This window comes from Triturus cristatus, chromosome 8, assembly GCF_964204655.1.
Source record: "Triturus cristatus chromosome 8, aTriCri1.1, whole genome shotgun sequence".
Taxonomy (NCBI): domain Eukaryota; kingdom Metazoa; phylum Chordata; class Amphibia; order Caudata; family Salamandridae; genus Triturus; species Triturus cristatus.
The window spans coordinates 303,415,893-303,436,540 of NC_140591.1; the positions used below are offsets into that span (position 1 = coordinate 303,415,893).

The window sequence follows — 20,648 nt, forward strand, 5'->3', positions numbered from 1 at the left end:
TTTAATATTGGGGGAAATGACCAAAGAGTTTGGTCCAGCAGCCTTCCTATATAAACTCGGAGCCCAAAAAAGGTAGGTTAAAAGTTTTAAAATCTGCATTGAGTCTCTGGTTTGCAGTAAGGAGGTTACTAAACATTGGCTATTATTCAGAATTTGCTCCAATTTGGGAATCCCCAGGGACGCCGGAATGCCTGAAAGATGCTCTAAGTTTGCCCTTAAAGCAACCAGGGAGATCTAAGTGGGGAGAATTGATATCAACAGGAGGCGTGACACCCTGGGAGGTATTGAGTGCTAAGACGGGCAATAGACTTTCTAGGTTTAAGTACTTGCAGCTTACTTCATGGTTCTCAACTGCCTTACAGGAAGTAGGGGGGGCATGGGATTTTGAGGATTTACTCCAGGAAGTTAGCCCAAAAGTTAAAGAAGTGGCAAAGTGGTATGGACAGTTCCTGAAGGCAGAGGAAGAGAAATTGAAGGCTCCCTTTGAAATCTGGGCGGACACACTCCAGAAAGGAAACTTACAATCACATTGGACATATTCATTGAAATTATTATATGCTATAGTAACATCTGCTGACTTTAAACGTCACCATTTTTTTGTCATCAGTAGGCTGTATTGGACCCCTCAAAGATTGGCTACGTTTGTGTCACAGCTAGTCCCCAGATGTAAGAGATGTAGGGGCATATGTATCAAATACCGTTATTGCGATTCTCAAATAGCGATTTTTAGGGAATCGCTATTTGAGAATCGCAAAACGGGATGCAATAAAAGATTTGCAAATATTTTGCGATTCCTTGGCATTCCTTTATTGCGATTAGCAAATTGCGAATCACAATTAAGGAATACCTTCCATTTATTCCTATGGGCTAGGTAGGAATGGATGGGAAGACATTCTCAATTTGCGATTCGCAATTAGAGAATCGCAAAATGAGAATGCAATTTCAAGGGTGCCAGGGTGTCAAAAGGACACCCTGTTGCACCCCTGAAATATGTATGTGTGCACATGTGGCGCACATACATGCCCTTTGAAAAATGCAAAAAAGGGCATTTTTCAAAGAAATCGCAAATTACCACCAACTTGAAGTTGGTGGTAATTTGCAATTCCTTAAGGCCAAATCGCACTTTTTCTGGCTTCATACATTGCATTTAAGGAATCGCAATTTGCGATTCCTTAAATGCAATTGCAAAATAGAGAATCGCAAATTTTGCGATTCTCTAATTTGCAATGCCCTTTTGGGATGATACATCCCAAAAGGCCTTTTCCCGTTCGCAAACGGGCTGATTCTGAGAATCGGCCCGTTTGCGAACGGGAAAAGGGCTTGATACATATGCCCCGTAATCTTTTAAGTGCTAATGATGTACATGTTTTCTTTACATGCCCAGTGATTAAATAATTCTGGAAGACTGTGGAAGCTACCATGAGAGACATTTTAGAAGAACATGTAGTCTTGACGGAGGCCCTGGTGCTTTTGGGGGTAGATAGTGTTATGCAACACTCCTTAAACAGTAAGAAATGGGGTTTAGTATTTCACTTGTTGCTCTTGGCCAGGGAGGAGATTTATAAACGTTGGCTAGATCCTGTTTCTCCACACCCCACAGGGTGGTTAAGTGCAGTTAAGTGGACATGCAATATGGGCATCAAATGTAACCCACGGCGGTCAAGAGATATTTGGGAGGATTTTCTTAACTGGACTGGTCAGGGCTTAGGATAATTCCCAGGGCGGTTGCAAACATCGACACATCGTCCTATGATTACACCAGGTCATGGACTAGGGGTGGGGTTTTTGCCCCTGTGATAAGACCAGAGCCAGGGAGGTTCAGGGTGTGAAATTGCAATAGACCACAAGACGGACCAAGGGTGTTTAAAAAAGGTCCAGAGCGCAGTCGCCTTGGTGATATGAGGACAAAAAAAAACAAAGAGAGGTGCCAATCCAGTCCTGGGCCTTGAAATGGGGTTCTGCAGCTGTTTTTCTTCAAAGACCCATGCATCGCCTGCTTTGCGCTGGTCGGAACCGACACATTCTACTTCAACGTCAACGCAGCACTGCTTCAACGACATCCCTGTGTGTCTGTGAGGCCGATGATGGCGCCAGCGGCGGCGCCTCCATCAGGGCGGAGGAGCGCCGGCCATTCATCAGTCGCAAATAAAACGATAATAAAACGGGTTGTAACCTGTTTTATTCTAATCCCCTGGACCCGCCCCCAGGACTGACGAGTCTTGGGGGTCGGACCTGGGGGATGACATTGTGGTGGGGCTGGCCAAACACCTCAGGTGCAGTGAAGCTTTCTTCAGTCCCAGCTGTGTTGATGTGTCTGGAGAAAGCAGACACAGGCTCCCAGTCTGCCTGGAAGTGTAAAGTTGGAGCGCTCAGGCCAGTCAGGATGCTGCTTTCCTGCAGCGCCATGATTGGCCGCAGTGCAGTCTAGGAGCCTGTCCCTCAAGCAGGAAGAGTGGGATGAAGTGGACAGCAGAGGCGGCGGCGATCAGGTAAGTTTATTTTTCCTTTTTCTTTCTTTATTTTGTGCCCCGAGCAAAACCCCCAGCTCCCTCATCCGGTCCGCCCCGTGAATTTGGCAGGGTTCGGGCCGCAACTGGAAGGCGCATCACCTTCATTGTATGGAGTTAGACGATGCAGGTCCCGACTGCATGACTTGGAACCGACACATCGCCGTATACTTCGGAAAGGTACTGTTTTCAGCGGGCCTGCATGGCTTCAGTATCCGACCCGCGCTCCATTGTGGTTGGCTTGACTTTTCAGACTTGGCCCGGCGTGAGCAGATAGCCCCGGTTGGCGCTTCATGACTGTAAGCACTATTATTCAAGATATTTTTTTTAAATTCCTAACTCTTGTTCTACGTATTGGATTTGTTCATTAAATTAAGCTCTATTATTCTAACCTTTTGTGGATTATTTTTCTGTGGCGTTTTTCACTATTTTACTGTATTAAGTGTTGACCAAATACTTTACACATTCCCTATTAAGTTAAACCTGCCTGCTCTATGCCAAGCAACCAGAGGGTGAACAAAGGGTAATATAGGGTGTGTATCTGATTTACCCTGACTGAAGTGGTGGCTCTACTTGTAGGGGGAACATACCTCTGCCAACTAGAGACCCCATTTCTAACAATGGGAGGCAACATATCTTCTCTGGGAGATGTCTATTGTCTGACTGACTCTAATACCGGGGCGTATTTTAGGACTGATTCAGAATGATGAGATGTGACTGGAAACGGTCTTAAAAAATGGTGAAATCACATTGGTTATGGAGTGATTAGCACCACCACTCATAGAATTGATGATGAGAGCTGTGTATCACAAGTGTGGCACACAGTGCAGTGAATCACGTATTATACAGCGGTGCGGGAAAACATCTTGGAAGTCACCTATTTTGAGTCAATGACTAAGGGCCATATGTATAAAAATCCTCTTTTGCGATTCTCAAATAGCGATTTTTTGTGAATTGCTATTTGAGAATCGCAAAATGCTATGTATGTAGGATTTGCAATAAATTTTGCGAATCCTACATATTCCTTAATTGCAAATCTCAAATCGCGATTCGCCATTAAGGAATGCCTCCCCATTCATTCCTATGGGACTAGAGGCCCATAGGAATGAATGGGAAGACATTCTCAATTTGTGATTAGCAATTAGAGAATCGCAAATTGAGAATGCAATTTCAAAGGTGCAAGGGTGTCAAAAGGACACCCTGTTGCACCCCTGAAATAAGCATGGGTGCACATGTGGCGCACATACATGCCCTAAGGGCATGTATGTGCTTCACATTGCACTTTGAAAAATGCAAAAAAATGCATTTTTCAAAGAAATCGCAAATTACCACCAACTTGAAGTTGGTGGTAATTTGCGATTCCTTAAGGCCAAATTGCACTTTTTTGACGCTTCTTACATTTCATTTAAGGAATCGCAAAATGTGCGATTCCTTATTGTGCACGCAGATTTGCCTTCATACATACCACTTAGCAAAATTGCGATCGCAAATGGCAAAATTCTGCGAATTTCGGCGTTTGCGATCGCAATTTTGCTTGATACATATGGCTCTATATCATATGATCTCCTGTTTTTCAGCTAGAACACACAGGGAAGAGCCTGGCTTGCATAAAGTTTGGTATTGTGTTTTGTATGAATGGGTTCATGGGATAGATGCATAGGTGGATAAAATATTTGGGACATGGCAAGCCCTATTGAAAGCTGGATGACCATACAGGCAATAGTAATGAACAGCTGAAAAATGTTGACAAGTGGAAGAAGGAACCATTGATGCTCCAGACAAGTCGATTTCTGTTTTAACTAGCAAGTGGGTAACCCAGAAATAAAGAGCACAGGACTGATATGGATACCTAAAGGCATTTTTATCATATTTACCCATGTCCCAATCGTGGGATTATCCTCAACACCAAAGTACTCCCCACAAACCCTTCTAATCCACCTTTTAAACCCTTTAAGCCACGAAGGACTTGATAATGAAGCATGCCATAAAGAAATATGTGTGTGACAATCTGTTACAAAACAGGAGTTTCTCCCCAAGATATACAGCCCAGGAGGTTTGCCACTCTTTTTGATAGTAACCATTTGTAATAAACACTAGCACTTTAGCATGAACATTGATACTGTATGCTTCAGTACTACTGTTTTATGAATTGTGAACTGAAAATAAGGGTGATTCAGCTATAAAATTAGAACCAGAAAATTCATCTTGGTACAAATCCAAAATAAATCCTCTTTTTGTTCTCCCTCGAGCATCACTTGGCCTACGAGCATGTCTACATTTTGCTCCAACACATCAGTTTTTATCTGTAAATGGTGGAACGTGTTTCTGTTTGCTTGGGGTTGCTTTCCTTCTTGCGTTAGTTTCTCATCCGTGTTTTGCTTTATCTTTAGAAGAGTTGGTGTCATACACGTGTTTTACTTTGGTACTTATCCTACCTTGGTGAGTACTGCAATGGCAGCAGATCTTCTCCTTCACCCCTTTACTTGCCAGGCACATCTCTCAGAAAGATTTCATCATGTTTAACTCTGTTTTGCTTCCCTGGTGAAACTTCGCTGCAGTCTGTTGCTTTTGTTTTCTCCCTCTCTCATGAAGTCCAGTATTCAATGTGACTGGCACACTTTTCAGAGAATTATCAGATATTTATGGGACTAAGAGTCATATGTGCAAAAGTCTTTTTGCGGTAGGTAACGGCCCAATTCACAGAATCAGGCCGTTTTCGACTGCAAAAGTGGTTTTGCTTATGTACAGAGTACAGATTGCGATTCGGTAATATGAACCACAATTTAGTTTAGCATTTCAGCATTTAGAATGGATGTGTTTAGAACGTCCCTTCCTTATACCGAATTGCAGTGGTATGTATGAATGTTTTCTGACCAAATAACGTTTGCAAAACCTTAATTATTTATCGACACCTCAAGGGTGGTGGTAACCATTTGCAAATGGGAAGGGGTCCCATGGCACCTCTTTTCCCTTTTCCAAGCAACCACTGCCTACTTTTAAAAAATGATTGATTTATTAAAAAGCAACCACAGACATGGTGGTCTGCTGACCCCAGCAGGCCATTATCCCTGTGATGGCTGCAATTCCTAATGGGTCGTAAATTGCGACCTAATTTATAAGTATTCATTAGGTAGGTCTATTGTGACCCATTTTGATAACAATTTACAAGTTGGATGTTCTTGTACATTAGGAACTTTGATTTCTTAATTGCGATTCTCAAAAAATCGCAACTAAGAAATCGCAATCCCTAAAATGTGTACATACATACCTAAATCATTTGATCACTCGTAGATAGCCACCCCACATGTGTTCACCTCCAATGTATGTGGTCAGGCTATGTCAGTGATTGTCTCAGTTAAAACCTTCTGGATGTACTATACTGTCTGAGGGTGTTACAAACCCCTGTGTTTTTTGCTAAGTTTTATGTTGTGAAACAGCTGTCGATCTTCTGGTTGCTGTCCCCGTTCATTTTCTCACCTTCTCCCAGAGATGCCATATGAGCTGCTTCACCAAAAGTGCATGACTACCATGTGCCTCAGCAGCTCACGGAGAAGCAAAACTTGTCAGGTCAGCGTGGTACAGGTAGGCAAAGAGTGAGCATTTTTCATCTGTGTTTGGGGTGGCCTTCCCTGCCTCTGGGGGCCTTTATTTCCACATGTGTGTTAGCTTAATCCTCCCCAGCCACAGGTCTCAGCATGAGCCATAATGAAGGCAGAACACAAATGGGGGCCAAGGCCCAGGGCAATATGCCATCTGACCTCATCTTTTCTGTTTTCTCTGGACACCAAGCAAAGTCAGTGATTTTTCAGGGTACTCAAGCTGTCCGAGGACAGGCATCTTTATAGATTCTTGATTGATTAGTGGGAATATGTTGTATGTATCAGTTATTATAATCATTCTGATCTACAGTTGTTATGCACAAAATATAAGGCACCTAATGTAAAAAATTGGTGAATTCTCAAAATAGATGGTGACATAAAAGACTGGTTGGAACCAAACCTCAAATTTCTAACAAGAAATCCATTTGATTAGACAACATACTAGAACATAGTTGCTTGAGAAAAGATAATATGAGTTGGAAGAAAAAAGGAAAACAGGATTCTTTGTTTCTCACACTGCATTCCTGTAAAAACTGAATAATTAAAACAGAATGCTCACAACCGCACACAGCGGTTCAAAAGGAAATCTACAAGTATATTATTGCACCAGTGGTTACACAGTGTACATGCTGCAGTGTCCTTGTGAAAGCACATACAAAGGCAGCACATAGTTTCCTTTATGGAAACAAGTGTTTGAATATCTAAGAACAATGAGTAAAGGTGATTGGTCATATTCAATGGCTAGAAACATCACGGAAGTCCATAATAGATTGAACACAAAATTTCAATTCTTTAGTTTTGTTTGGCTTGGCAAAACATCATGCAATGGAGATGGGCTAATGTTATTCAGATAGTTGTAATCACATTACATTTTGGATCTCAAGACAATGACTCCCTAACGATGCAACAAAAATGAAGAACATGATATTATATCTACCTTTATCAATGACATAATATGTTCATCGATAATGACTGGGATGAGAGCACCCTAATAACATGAATAGGACGATTCAGGAATAGAACATAATGAAGTAGACATTAATACATCTACTGTTTTACCATAGTCTTTATAATATCATGAATAAGACCTTATTCAGTACTCCATTGATCTTTAGCTAGGTTTACACGATACAGGTACTATACAGATAAATACACATATACGTAGTAGATGGAATTCACACGGTCTGTCACATATTCTAAGAGACAAATGCCACTCCTTCCTATCAATGAGAGGGGAATGGAAAGAAAATGCCTGAAGGGATTGCAGCTGGTATATATGGGCAGTTTCCTAGGATTCAATTTATTTTTGGGAAATAAAGATAACAGATGTTAAAGAAAAAACAAATAGACAAAACTTCTTTTTATTTAGATTTTTAATTATAAATTGTGCCAGTAGAAGCGTTTAAAGGCATTGACGTATCAATAAATAACAGTTAAAATGAGTTCCTGAGAAAGAACCTACCACTTGAAAGGATGTTGTATAGATGCAAACAACAAAGAGAAATGAATAACCATAAAAAAGCAGTTAATACTGAAACTTACACAGTCTGTCACAACACAAGCACAGCACACCCAGTGCACACCTTTCATACCAATGTAAACATGAACACTAGGATTGCCTTTTCTTTAGTTTAGACATTTTCTGAATGGATACATGTGTTGTTGCTGAAACATCTAAACAATGATATGATTAGGAGTAAAGTAGTGTAGAACTATAAGTGGAATAATACTTGGAAAAAATACAATGGTTCAGATTTTTAAAAAGAAATGAGCATACGGTTGAAGACCATTTATTTTCACACTATGACATCGTCTGTTTCAAACATGGCTGCTAATCTGCATATTGGACTAAATTATTTTGTTTATCTGTGCCTAGGCTTTTATATCTATATTTTAATATACTTTAATATATATTATATATTATTATTATTGTATATGCAAATATGTATGGCTTAATAAGCATTTAGAATATGAATAATACTTTGAATCATTGTCACTTTCAAACAGGCAAGAAAGAGACGTCAAGGAAGTGTCAAACAATTCATACACATTAGTTGACAGCAACGAGGAATCCATCAAAGCATGTAACTGAAAGAGTCACAGGGACAAAGGGATCTATTTGCTAAAATTATTCACCAGACACTTTGATATTTTCACATATGCGGATATTAAGGATGGAATTAAGCAAACAGATTCAGTCCTATAAGAGATATGAAAAAATATAAGACAAACATATAGAATGAAATCTTTGTACATCATCCATGTTTATCAACATTTACTCTTATGTAGAAATGGTTAAAACACCAATTTTTATCATGTATTTACTGGTGCAATAATGGAGCAAGCAGACACCAATCCAGGGTCTCAGCATCAAATATGCAGAAGGAGGATCTCACGTTTGATTCAGTTGGTGATGTAGGAATCTCTGAGTACTTATGGCAGAAGTCCGTCTGTGTTCAGGGTGCGAGTTTGTCTTTGTCTCAAACTCATACATTTTAGAAATGTGTTAACAAAATGTAGTTAATGGGAATGAGTTTTAAGTTATAATTATTATCTAAAGATATTTTTACCAGGGCAAAATGAGTTAGGTCTTCAAGGTTTGAAAGCATGGTCTTTTGGAACCGGCATTTGCTGGGAGGAAACTGTTCGTGTGATATTTTGCAATTGCAGATTTTAGGTGATCAAAACAAACATGGCATATTCGTTAAGTGTAAATGACCAAAGAAATACTTTCTTGAGCAGGGTAACACAAGTAGCAGCAAGGTTATCAACCAGTAAACTCTACAAGTGGTTTGAGTGGAAGAAAAGAATACTAAGAAACCCAAAACTCTTTGTGAAAGTATATATGTAAGTAATGCACGTAAATAGTGTATGTACATGAGTAAGACTAGACTCACTTTGCTTACCTTTAGCAATAGCAAATATTGCATCCTTCCCTATGAAATTAGCTTACAAATTACCTTTATGGCAGAGAGAGAATGTGTGCATGGGACTACATAGCGAGAAAAGAGGCAGGAACATGTTGTTAGAAATTTATCATAGTTAATACTGTATAATGGAGTGTGGTTATTAGTTTTTAATTTTTGTTGCATACAAATACTGCCACACTTAAAGAGTTATGTAGGTAGACAAAGGTGCACTTTACCATCCATTTCATTTAGCAGTGTCCACAAATTAGTTTCCTGCACATAATTAATCTGTTTCCATTGCATGATACATTCAACCAAAAACAAAGGTTGCTGATATCTAAATTGGGGAATTTTTGGCATTAAAATGTAACAGCCATAAAAGAATCAGTTAAAAAGATATATTAACAACAAACTGTATGGAAGGTATGCGTTCCCACAAGGCCCGCCTGTGAGTGACTTTCCAACAGACATTTAAAATAGAAAAATACTTCTTAAAGTCATGCAGCATTCTTCACACACCAGACACTTAAATCTCACCCATCACTCTACTATCTCACAGCTTCCGTTACATTCGGGTCCGAAGAAGGAACTAGAGCAGCTTCAAAGTTTCGTAACAATTATGAAATGTCAAAATATAAACTTTTCAAAACAAAACAATCATGTTATTGCAGTGTGAGAAACATTACATCATTCAATCTCAGAATTAGCGAGTGATGCGATTCTGTTTTTTACAATATTGCACAGAAAATTTTCATCAGACATTCTTCGGTTGTATGTCTTGTCCAAATGCTCTCGGATACCTCTAGATGTTTCACCTCCAGCCCTCCAGGCCAGATCTTTCCTACTGAACATTACCTATTGTGAAATAAGTGCTAAGGCTCAAAACAAACTTGGCAGAAACAAAGGGGTGAAGCATGATTTGTCAACTTCCATCTAAATAATCTTTTAGCGAACAAAATATAAGTGCTCTTACTGCTGATTGCTAATTTATATAAAAATATTGTTGTTTGGTGAAGGTCCTGGAAAAACTACTAACATCAGAGGGCATGACAGCCATTTCCCAACTGTTCAAATGTCTTTACTCTGCAAGAGCAACTTAGTGAGAGTTAAGTTAATGTGTTCAGTACGCGTAACAGCTCCAACAACTCTTGGTTTAAATCCAAATTTTTCTTATTAAAATCGCTCTTTGATATCTAATTTTCTACTTGGTAAATATCAATTGTACAGCTCAGACATCGGTCTTTCTTACTCAAATCTGGGTGATCAAAGCCATTGTCTGCTTACTGGACCTGTTCTAGAATTTGCATCAATAGTACAGAATTAAACAGGACAAAACTGTTTATTGCCTTTAAAGCTAATTAATCCAGATAACCATTAGAACAATCAGGATTTCAGCCCATCTGTTTTTAGTATAAGCCAAATTCCAGGATCCAGGGATTTTGATAAAAGAAACTGCATTTCAGAGAAAGAAAATTGGATTTTTAGCTGGAAATCTGACATTCTCTCAAACATTGTGGATATTTTTCCAAAGTGGAACGTGCTCATTTTACCCAGGTAAACTGATAAGATCTGAGCTTCATATTTCACCCACATGGAGAGAAAAAAGGGGCAAATATTACATTTTGTAGGAACATATTGAGAATGTGTAATGGCAGTGTTGGAGCAAGCGCATGTAAACATGACCAATTGATAGTTAACATTTTAGCAGGCGCCAATATTTTGATTGTACAAAACACTAGATGTACAATTAAGGCAACTTAAGTGCAAGAAATTTTGATTTGATTATCAACCAAATAAGGCCCCTTGTTTTCTGCATAAGCCATTAGTATGTAGTACATAATTTAAAATCTACACATACACAGGCTGACATCCTTCGGTCTGGCCCTCTGAGTCTTTAGGCTCAGTTGCCGCAGTATCATTGTGAGTAGCTTCAAAGGCAGATGGCTTGGGGTAGCGAAAGGGATATCCATTGTCATCAAAAAACCTCCGGAAAGTGAACTCGTAAAATGCATGTTCTGGATGTTTATTAGTGGAGGAGGTTAATGTGTCCCATGTTCTGGTGCTATCCTCGCTGTCACTCCAAGGACTTTCTTCTCCCACTGGGTCAAAATTTGAGGTGTCTGTTGGGTGGCTGATCTTTGGAACGTATGGTGCGGGCTGCCGGCGGATGTCACTGCAGAAATTAATTGAACTGAAGAAAGGATGCGCTTTTATGTCATCGGCTCCGTTTCGTCCAAGTCTTTCTTCAGCCGCACAGCAGAGCTTTGTAATGAGATCAATCGCTTCAGGACTTAGATTGATCTGAGATGGAATGTGAAGTGAGTTTTCCCAGTTGATTACCTGAAAGATATGAAACAAAATGCAGCCAAAGGTTAATGTGCTAGACCACTGTGGTGGTTTATTTAAATTGTATATAAAAGAAATGCAGGTTCTGTTTTTTGAGACCACAGCAACCATTTCTACTAAAAGGAAAAAATTACCAAATTTTTGTGGCTATTTTTGTTCTCATATCATTACTATATGTAGTCCTGTATGCTTCAGTTGCCTTGTAGCAAGGGAGTATTCTCACAGAAGACAATCATCACAGCAAGAGTGACCCACACCATATCTTTGTGAATCCAGCACATGATGAATAGTAAACAATGTGCCTGATAAAACACACCCTAGACGAGGCATTGCTCTTTTTTTATTTAGTTCTTGGATAGCCCTGGGGTTGACCCTCAGACAAGGATTATTGAGTGCTTTGTATATTGAAAGTTCAATTTCAAACAGATCGCCAGGTTACATAAACAAGTGATTATGTTGTTTATAACTACAAAACAAATAGCAATATAACATCTATGGTTTCACCAGTAAAGCAATTCAAACTTATCTATATCAGATGGCTATTGTTAGATCAGCAGCTATTGAATAGGTGATTCTTTAAGCATGTCTTGAATAACGAGAAGAAAGCTTTCAGGCATACATTAGTTGGAAGGAAGTTCCAGGTTTTTAGGGTATTGCCCGAAACTGTCTTGTTGCAAACAGTTACAGTTTAAGCTACCAATCATGTATTCATAGGCTTTTCAAAACTGATAGAAACTATTGGATCAAAGTGTCAAGCCCAGAATTAGTTGTAGAAACCAAGTGGGCTTTTGGGCAGGAGTTGCTGAGTTCTGGGGCCAAGCCCAGTGCCCCCGTCTTCAGAGCTCACAAGACGCAACTGTTTGTTGCGCCCAGCAAACTCTCAACACAGTGCATGGTCTTCAGCATTGTCATACACCCACACCTCTTGGTCCAAGAGTGCACTGAATATGCCCAGACAGCCCAATTAGTATGGCTTTAGGCTGCAGGCGTTGTCTTCAGCCACTGATGGCACCAAGCATAAACGCCTCAAAAGCATGAACAACAGCCTTGCCTAGAGGCTTGCAGGTGGTATATGTCACCATTAACTACAACTTAAACCAGGCCCTTCTGAAAATAGAGACTGTTGTCTGGCCTCCATACCCAGAACCTAAAGGACTCAACCTTCAACTGCCCTCCAAGAACGTACAGAAAACATTGTTGGATCATTCCTAACTGACTGTAGGCAAAGACAAGCCAAATTGCCACACCCTGCACCCAATACCACTACACAGTACCTCCTCATATTCACAAACTCCTGGATATGCCATTTCAATGTGCACAGCAAGTACTGGCTACAGGATGTGGCCTTCAGTCATTCCCACACTCAGTGCCCAGCCTCCACTGGGGATAAGTGACATTGTTTTTGGCCAAACATGGTATACACCCTCACTACCCTGCGTAGCTGCTAGGCTCAGGATGTGTTGTTTGACTATACCCTCCCCTGAAAACACCCAACACTTAGTGGGCACAAACTGTAGCTGTGCCCATTTAGCACTGGGTAGAGGGCATGGACTTCAACCATGCTCCGCACCCAGGGCATCTGCCTTCATATCTGCTGGGCACAGCCACTGGCCACGACAACAGGCACAGGCCACATATTACAGCATTCGGCCACACCTAGTGATCATTCCCCTTCCCTAGTACTAAGTGGACATAGTCCTCTAACAATGTATTTTTGCCTTCTTGGGTATCATAAATTCCCTATGGGTGTATCAATTAATAATGCAACATAAAGACCCAATTATACATTCCACCTTGACTAACCTGCAGGTAACAGAGCAGAAATGTGCTATATGTTAGTATATGCTCTCTTGTAGCACTGGTGCACTTCTGGCTGCCCAGTGCCAACGCAGTTACCCTGGCATCACAGCACCTGCATTGTGGTCAGAATAGGTTTTGTGCAGCAACGGATACCAAGCTGCACAAAAACTATTCCTAAATGTTTTATTCCTTTTTTGAATGTGTCGTTCAGAATGCAAAGAGGAAGTAACAGTGAGAAATAAAGAGATTTCTCCTCATTACCCAAGCCGCAGGTAAGCGCACCATCATGACGGAAACCCATGTTTTCTGATTTTAGTAAATATGGGTTTGCATCAAAGTACATGTGTTATGTACCCCAATGTACCCCAATCTAGGCCTAGGTAGCTACACAACCTTTTACCTACATTTGTCCTACCTTGCTCTGTATAACAGTTCTAGTGCTGACCTTTTACCCAGTAATGTGCTGAATAATTGTCGACCGGTTTACTTGAAACTAGCCTAATTTATTATGCATGAGGATTCTTAGAAAAGTCCCGGCACATGATGTACATAACAGGATTAACATACTCTGTATAAGAGTCATGGTTATCTTCATCCTAGGGTGAAATAACTACTTTGCATAATTGCAGGTATTGATTTAGGCTCATTTACATAATCATACTCACAACATATCGATTCTGTAAGGAACTCCGAGGCTATCCATACCAATATTAGATAGGCAGAGGAGAAGCTTCCATGCCGACACTAGGCGCTGAGGGCCCTACACGCAGACACTCCAGCACGCTGTGGTCTGACATCCCTTCATTCTCTCCCATCATGTAATGGGGTTGGCTCTTTCCTAGGGGGTTCTTGGCGTTACACCTACATACATGCTAGGTACATTTAGGTAGGGTTTGCATCGTAGGAGTGCGCTTGATTACCGTCATGCCTGCATATATTCACTGTTTTAGCACCATAGTAGAATTGTACCTTTTATTTACTCTATTGGTGCTTGTAATCTTATACATCTGTTTATGTCTAATGATTGTCGCATCTTATACATCTGTTTATGTCTACTGGTTGTCACATCAAACATGTTTCATACTAGAATGATGCTGGTTCAATAAATGCTTAATTGAAAACGTCCCCATCGTTTATTCTGTGTATCTCTCTGAGACTAAGTGAATACGGCTGACTGAGCGAAAAATACTGTACTGTTTCCCTGATCCCTACAGGAGCAAGCGTTGTCATGTTCGATAGTTGCCAGAAACTATTCGCTCGTTGGTAAGATTAGGTAGCTTATGGCGGCACTGTGAGCTATACTGGTCTAAAGGCTAACATATCCTTCGGGGATGTCTGGAATCAGTCTGGACAGCAATCCCTTGGTGTATGTTGTCTAAACGCGCACATCTATATATTTTTAGGAACTACACACACAACTCATGGGTAAATGCACAGGAACGCCCAAACTTTACCCATGTAACGCATCCCAGACACAATGTAATGCAAGGCTTATAAATCCCAAAATAGATTTTGCATCAGGACTGCACCAAAAAAGTGACACAACCCTGACACAAAATCTTACTAAACGTGGGCCTTTGGTTTTTTTAAAGGTTCTGCACAGATTTGTGAGATAGGAACACATCTTTATTTTTGGGGCACACAAGACCCAAGTGGTACCGGGGACTAGGAATAACTCTGTATATTCTAGAGGACACTAGAAACAGTTCAGGGTTATGTTTTGATCCGTTTTTTCCGGGGATCTGACATTTATGGACTTCACAACAATTTGCAGATTTTATGCACAAGCATAAAATGGCTGACAAAGCAAAATGTTTCTCTCCGAACAGTCAGTCAGTTTCTACATTCTATTTTGGGTTCTTTGTCAGCTTGCATGATTTACAAACCTAACAGCCTGCATTTACAAAATATTACTCTTGCCAGCTGATTGTGACATTCTCCACATCCTACTAGTTTTCTCCTTGCTATCTCATTACCGGAGTTGAGTAGGGGCAATAATGAGGAGGCCTAGTACATGTGACTATACAATGTCAGCCTCAATCATTATGCTTCACCTCGTGATGGATGTTTCTGAAATAGAAAATCACAGGTGACGGTGTTTACCACCTCCATGACTATGGCAAAGGTCTACATCTTTAGTGAATGAAAGTCAATCCCCCTGCCTACACACGTAGATTGGCCAAAGGCACTGACAAATTAATGAAGATGGTCCTACAAGAAAGACAAAATTACACACTAAATGATCAGCTTCACATCTTCCATCTATAGTTCATTATCTCGGTGATAGACCACTTTTGGAAGGTAGCCCGTGCTTTTACTTTCAAGAACCTAGGATGAGTCAATAATCACCAGTCTATGGTTGTTTTACAAGTTGTGAAGACGGTAGGAGTAATAACTAACCACTTATATATGTGCTTGTACATAGTTTCTGCAGCAGTACCTTTGCTTTTTGCCTGACCTCCCCTACTATCTTTCTTCACTATTCTCCCCTACATATCTCCTTTTGCATGTAGTTGCGTTCGCGTGTTACACAACCTTTGATGACTACACTCGTTGAGCACTCAATTTTGTGTTCACATTAGTTAACAAATACTCTTTTGAAGGGAAGAGTGTCAATAGCTTTTGGTGATCAGCTCTTTGTGCCCACAGAACCACAATGGGTTATGTCCAAGGAGTTTCATCTGGGGGCTGCTTTTATTTTATTGTTTTATTAGACCTATGGTGCAGCGAAAAGATTGCCCACACTTTATAAGTAACAGATGTCACAGACACTTAAGAAACCCATGGTATGAAAGTGCATTTAGCGATATGATTCATGTATGGTTTAACGAATGAAAGTAATTGTTGCACTTGACATTTAATAAAGAGTGCCTTCACTGTAGGTTTAGAGAACTTACTCACATAAATGTTTTGTCTTAATTAAGTGTGACAAATAAAGAATAATCTTCATTTAGTAGAAAATGTCCTCACCATAGAGATTAAATGTTAGTTTCTGAACATGTTTGCTACTTCAAGTGAATAACATTTAAGGACTTGACACTGCGATTAAACACTTTCCCATATAGGTAGAATGGAATTTCTACTTGAAACGACAATAAACTTATGTAATGTGTGCATTAATATTGCATATATTTGATTTAAATATAGTTTTCAGTTATGTTTACAACTGAATATTATGATGACTTATTGACTATTACATGTTGTATGAAGCCTAATGCATTAGAAACATATATTCATGTGATTTTTTGTCTTTAGATTAGTTTATTGATCGACCAATAGCATGATCATAACCAGCATAAAATCTCAAATACACACATTATCACATTATACATTTAAGAACGTTTCTTAAAAATAATGATTTAAAACATTGCTTAAATCAACTACATATTCATGTGTTTAAATGTGCGCACGCATGGGAATGTCAGCGGGTGACAGGATACTGGTCCGAGGTGCACTCCATTCTGAACCAGATAATGAGTCATCCGTTTCCACAGATCCCACTAGTAGACCTTCTGGGCTACGTGAAGGATGTCCCCACTGGGCTCCGCTGGCTCATAGCCATGCTCCTGACCAAACAGCAGGATGCTATGCACTGGGCCGACGGCTTGCACCTAAGGCAAACACTTGGCGGCGGGATGTGTCTACTGTCAGGAGCAACTATCCACATACCGGGACCTAATGCCACTAACATCTTGCCCGAAGGATATTTGGGAGCCAATCCAATCTTACTTCAGACAAAGAGACTCTGGGCCCCCCTACCGGCTCAGACAGTGTGCTATGTATCTCAGACAGGCAGTTCGAAACCTTTAGCAGTGTGTGGGCCTTGTGACCTTGACCTCCTATCCTTTTTAGCTGCCCACCAGATGAAACACTGTTGAGTAATTTATATACATGCTATGATTCCTTTTTTGTAATCTTGGCATTAATGTGCTGTGCTGGTATGCTGAAGTCATAATGTCCTCTAAAATGTACAAACCATGCTACTGTGACGGCTTCCCCGGACCCTGCCTCCCTGGACCGTTCCTCCCTCTTCTCCCTGTTACTTGGAGGTCATTGCATCGTTGTTGTTCTTTTTAGAAATGCCAATAAAAACAGTTTTTAAAACTAATTGTGCACAAGCACATTAAATGTGCACCATTTGAGTTAATGTTGAACTTTTCCAAAGTAGGCCTGTATTTCACCATCCTGTATAAAGCTGATTTCATTTTTCTGCTGACTTGACATTTTTTTCAGGCATTCACATGCATTAGGAGATACATTACTGTACTAGAGATAGGGGGAACAGGAGCCTGAAAAAAGCACCTCGACGAAGCTACACGGAGTAACAGAGCTCTAACTGAATGAAATATTGTCCAAATGTTACAACCTATGTGTGCTTGAGGGTAAGATGTCATTCCAATGTCCAGTGTGGGACAAACCAGCAATGTTGCAGTCTTCAACATGATGATTCATGGAGTACAATGGACCCCTGATGGTGTGATCAAGGGGGTGTTGCCCAATTGGCTTTGGACGTTGTAATATGCCATTCCTCTATTCAGATTCCTTGCAGATTGTTTCCTGACTTCTAGCCGACTCTTGCAGATTCTTACAGACACCTTTTCTTTGTTCCCTCTTTCCTTGAGTCATTGCTAGCTTAATTGACTTTGAGAGGTCTTATTCCCAATACTTTTTCTAATTTTTCTTTAAGTGTGGCTTAGGCGGACACTTGTTCTTGAACCCATAGAAGACTCTTTAACTAGCTTCTGAGATGCTAACGCTTTCCTATGTGATTTTATTTTGTCCTGACCTGATTTCCTTTATGGAGTTTTGTTGATTTGCTAGAACCATTGTTTCCCAAACCATCCTCTGGACTTTGAGATTCTAGATCACTAGTATATAGGAGAGAGAACCTTAGATTATTCTCTGATTCTGATGCTGTTGTTCTGTATAGCCATTACAGAATTACTTGTTTGATACTAATTCCCGTTAATTTCTTTCAGCGTCTGGGAAGCCCTGTCGTCATTCTGTATCTTTGCGGTATGGTATTACGAGTGGTTTATTTGAATCTGATTATTAACTTGTAATAAAGCTTTTGAACTTGGCTATCCAATTCCTGGTCCTCATTGTGTAGCCAAACGGGTTGCACTGTTAATTGAATTTTGATTAACTGTTACTCCCATCACTTCTTAGTTGGAGACAAAGGTCTATTGGAGGACCAGCTGTAAGCAAGTGGTCCCAGAAAACAAAGGATCACCTATTTAGGTCTCTTGAATTCTGGTGTCCTGTTTTCAATCGATTGCTTTTGTATTGATTACATTTTAGCATGTATGACTATACTTCTGAATCAATTAAATGTTGAATTTATTTAACGGAGGTAGGGTAGTAAAACAAATCAATATCGTCTGAGCATGTGAAGGAGGTTCTTCATTATAGGAATTAATTAATAGGAGGCAATACAAGTGTTTGATGGGGAATTTCAAAGGTCTCAATTTGTTTTCATGCCTGTGTAAGCTCATTAAGACAAAATGCAAACAATAAATCAAACTGAATTAAAATGAAACAGAATGCACTACTGACATCGTTTTGTGTAGTGTATGCCTAATCAGTATTGAAAAACACAGCAGGTTGATCTAGGTAGCCCATGCCAAATTTGAATCTTATTGCAGCTCTAGTAGGTTGTACATCTATGTAAGGGTTTGTGCATGCTTCTTCCAAGATACTTTTCACATCTTGGTTATTTTCCTTACACTTATTGACATATACTGTAGCACCATGCACTAGTGTGAAGCAAAAAAACCTGAACACACCTCAAAACAGTGTGATGATTGATAAGGTAGCTGTGAGGATTTGGGAAAATGGAGAAAAGCATCCAAGGTTCAAGGAAGAGGGAAGAAAATGAGAAACAAATGGCACAATGTTCTCCAGGGGAAGATAGAAAAAAAGGTATATTAAACATTGAGAAAGTGAAGGTATGAAAATAGAGGGGAATTGATGGCTGTGTTCTTGTGCTCACTGCGAGATGAGGAACGCGATCCAGGAAACAGAGATATTAATGAATTTGAAAGTGTTGCAAGAGCCTATGTTCACAATACAAGAGGAAAATAGAAAACTGGAGGGGTTGTAAGTTACAGATCACTAATTTAAGTTGATGATGCAAAAGACAATTGTGATAATACATGGTGTGGCAATGCTAAAGGTGCTGCCAATGTCTAATCTTGGAAAGCAGCAAGAAATGTGTTTACCCAAAGAAATGACAAATATTTTAATGAACATACAAGCCTACCTTAAGTTGGGTTTCTGTGGGAGTGTTAGCCAGAAATGGAGGATGTCCAACCAACATCTCAAAAAGAATCACACCGACACTCCACCAGTCGCAAAGCTGAGTGTACCCTAAAATGGCACAACGTAGAAAAAACAAAGACTGTTTACATCTGGCATGAGAAAAAATACAAATTTGACTTTTGATTTATATGGCAATCTATTTTAACTTCCAACATCGGTCCCTACTACCTGACTTGTCTAATGAGTATTTATGCTGCCAAATTGAGCAATAATATATCAAATGTGTAGCACTAAGGACCACAAGGAAGTGACATAGGGCTGATGCTACTATGACTCGTTAACTTTGGTTTGACTATTTGCTAATATTATGGTATGAATACCAAGACAAAAGAACGTCTCCTTGTAGCTTACAATGTTGCTTTCTTTTTCATGACTCTGACCGTTCTAAGCATGTGCCCTGTTCCTTTCCTTCTGCCTCATAAAACTTTTATTAGATTCTCTCAATGTTTTTTTTAAAGACAATGAGTGTGCTGGGGAAGCCTTCTACTACCCAAACTGATGCTTGCTACAATAGGATAAATACATCTTCTTTAGCCAAAAACTAAATAGAAAATTTCTGTGACTTAGTAAGCATAAGACTGAGAATCCTTTCACATGACTAACTACCACTGCCTACATAGTGGGAATTTAATTTTTAATTAAATCTTTAATAATGTAAATGTATTAACTTAAATAAAACTAATTTTACTGAAGTTCAAATCAAAAACACCTAAAGTAAAACATTTTTACTATGCAGTAAGAATTATTAAGGTATATATAGAATTAATTAAAAGTAGTCTAATTATATTTTAATAAAGGGTAATGTTTTATTAATTTTTAAAGTCAAAAAGGGTATTAAATTATTTTATCATTAAATATGTATTTCCTAGCTGTTTTTAACATTCAATAATATTTAATTACATTTTTAAACATTTTAAATAACTTAATTTAACTTTATTTTCTATAGGGTTTTATTTTATGTCATTACCTTTATTATTTTGTATGGGATGGTGCTGCAATACAGTTGGCAGTGTGTGGTGCTGGATTTACTACAGTTTCTTTTGGGCAGTAGTAATTTACACTTGGAAATGTGGCTCCATTCCCCCTTTCAGAGGGTGGAGACTTGTATATCTACACTTTTGAGTGATTTTACACTCGGATTTGGTGACTAGCCAAAAATAGTAAAG

General features: G+C 39.6%; 1 protein-coding gene across 1 annotated transcript in view; it reads right to left on the reverse strand.

Annotated features, from left to right (window-relative positions):
* Positions 1–9,399: 9,399 nt before the first annotated feature.
* Positions 9,400–20,648, reverse strand: part of LATS2 (large tumor suppressor kinase 2) — a 137,091-nt gene continuing 125,842 nt past the window's right edge. The window contains exons 7-8 of the mRNA XM_085621577.1: positions 19,424–19,530; positions 9,400–11,355 (exon numbers count right to left, since the gene is read on the reverse strand). Of these exons, the coding sequence (XP_085477703.1) occupies positions 10,864–11,355; positions 19,424–19,530 (599 nt within the window). The 3' untranslated portion in view covers positions 9,400–10,863. The remainder of the gene's footprint in view (positions 11,356–19,423; positions 19,531–20,648) is intronic.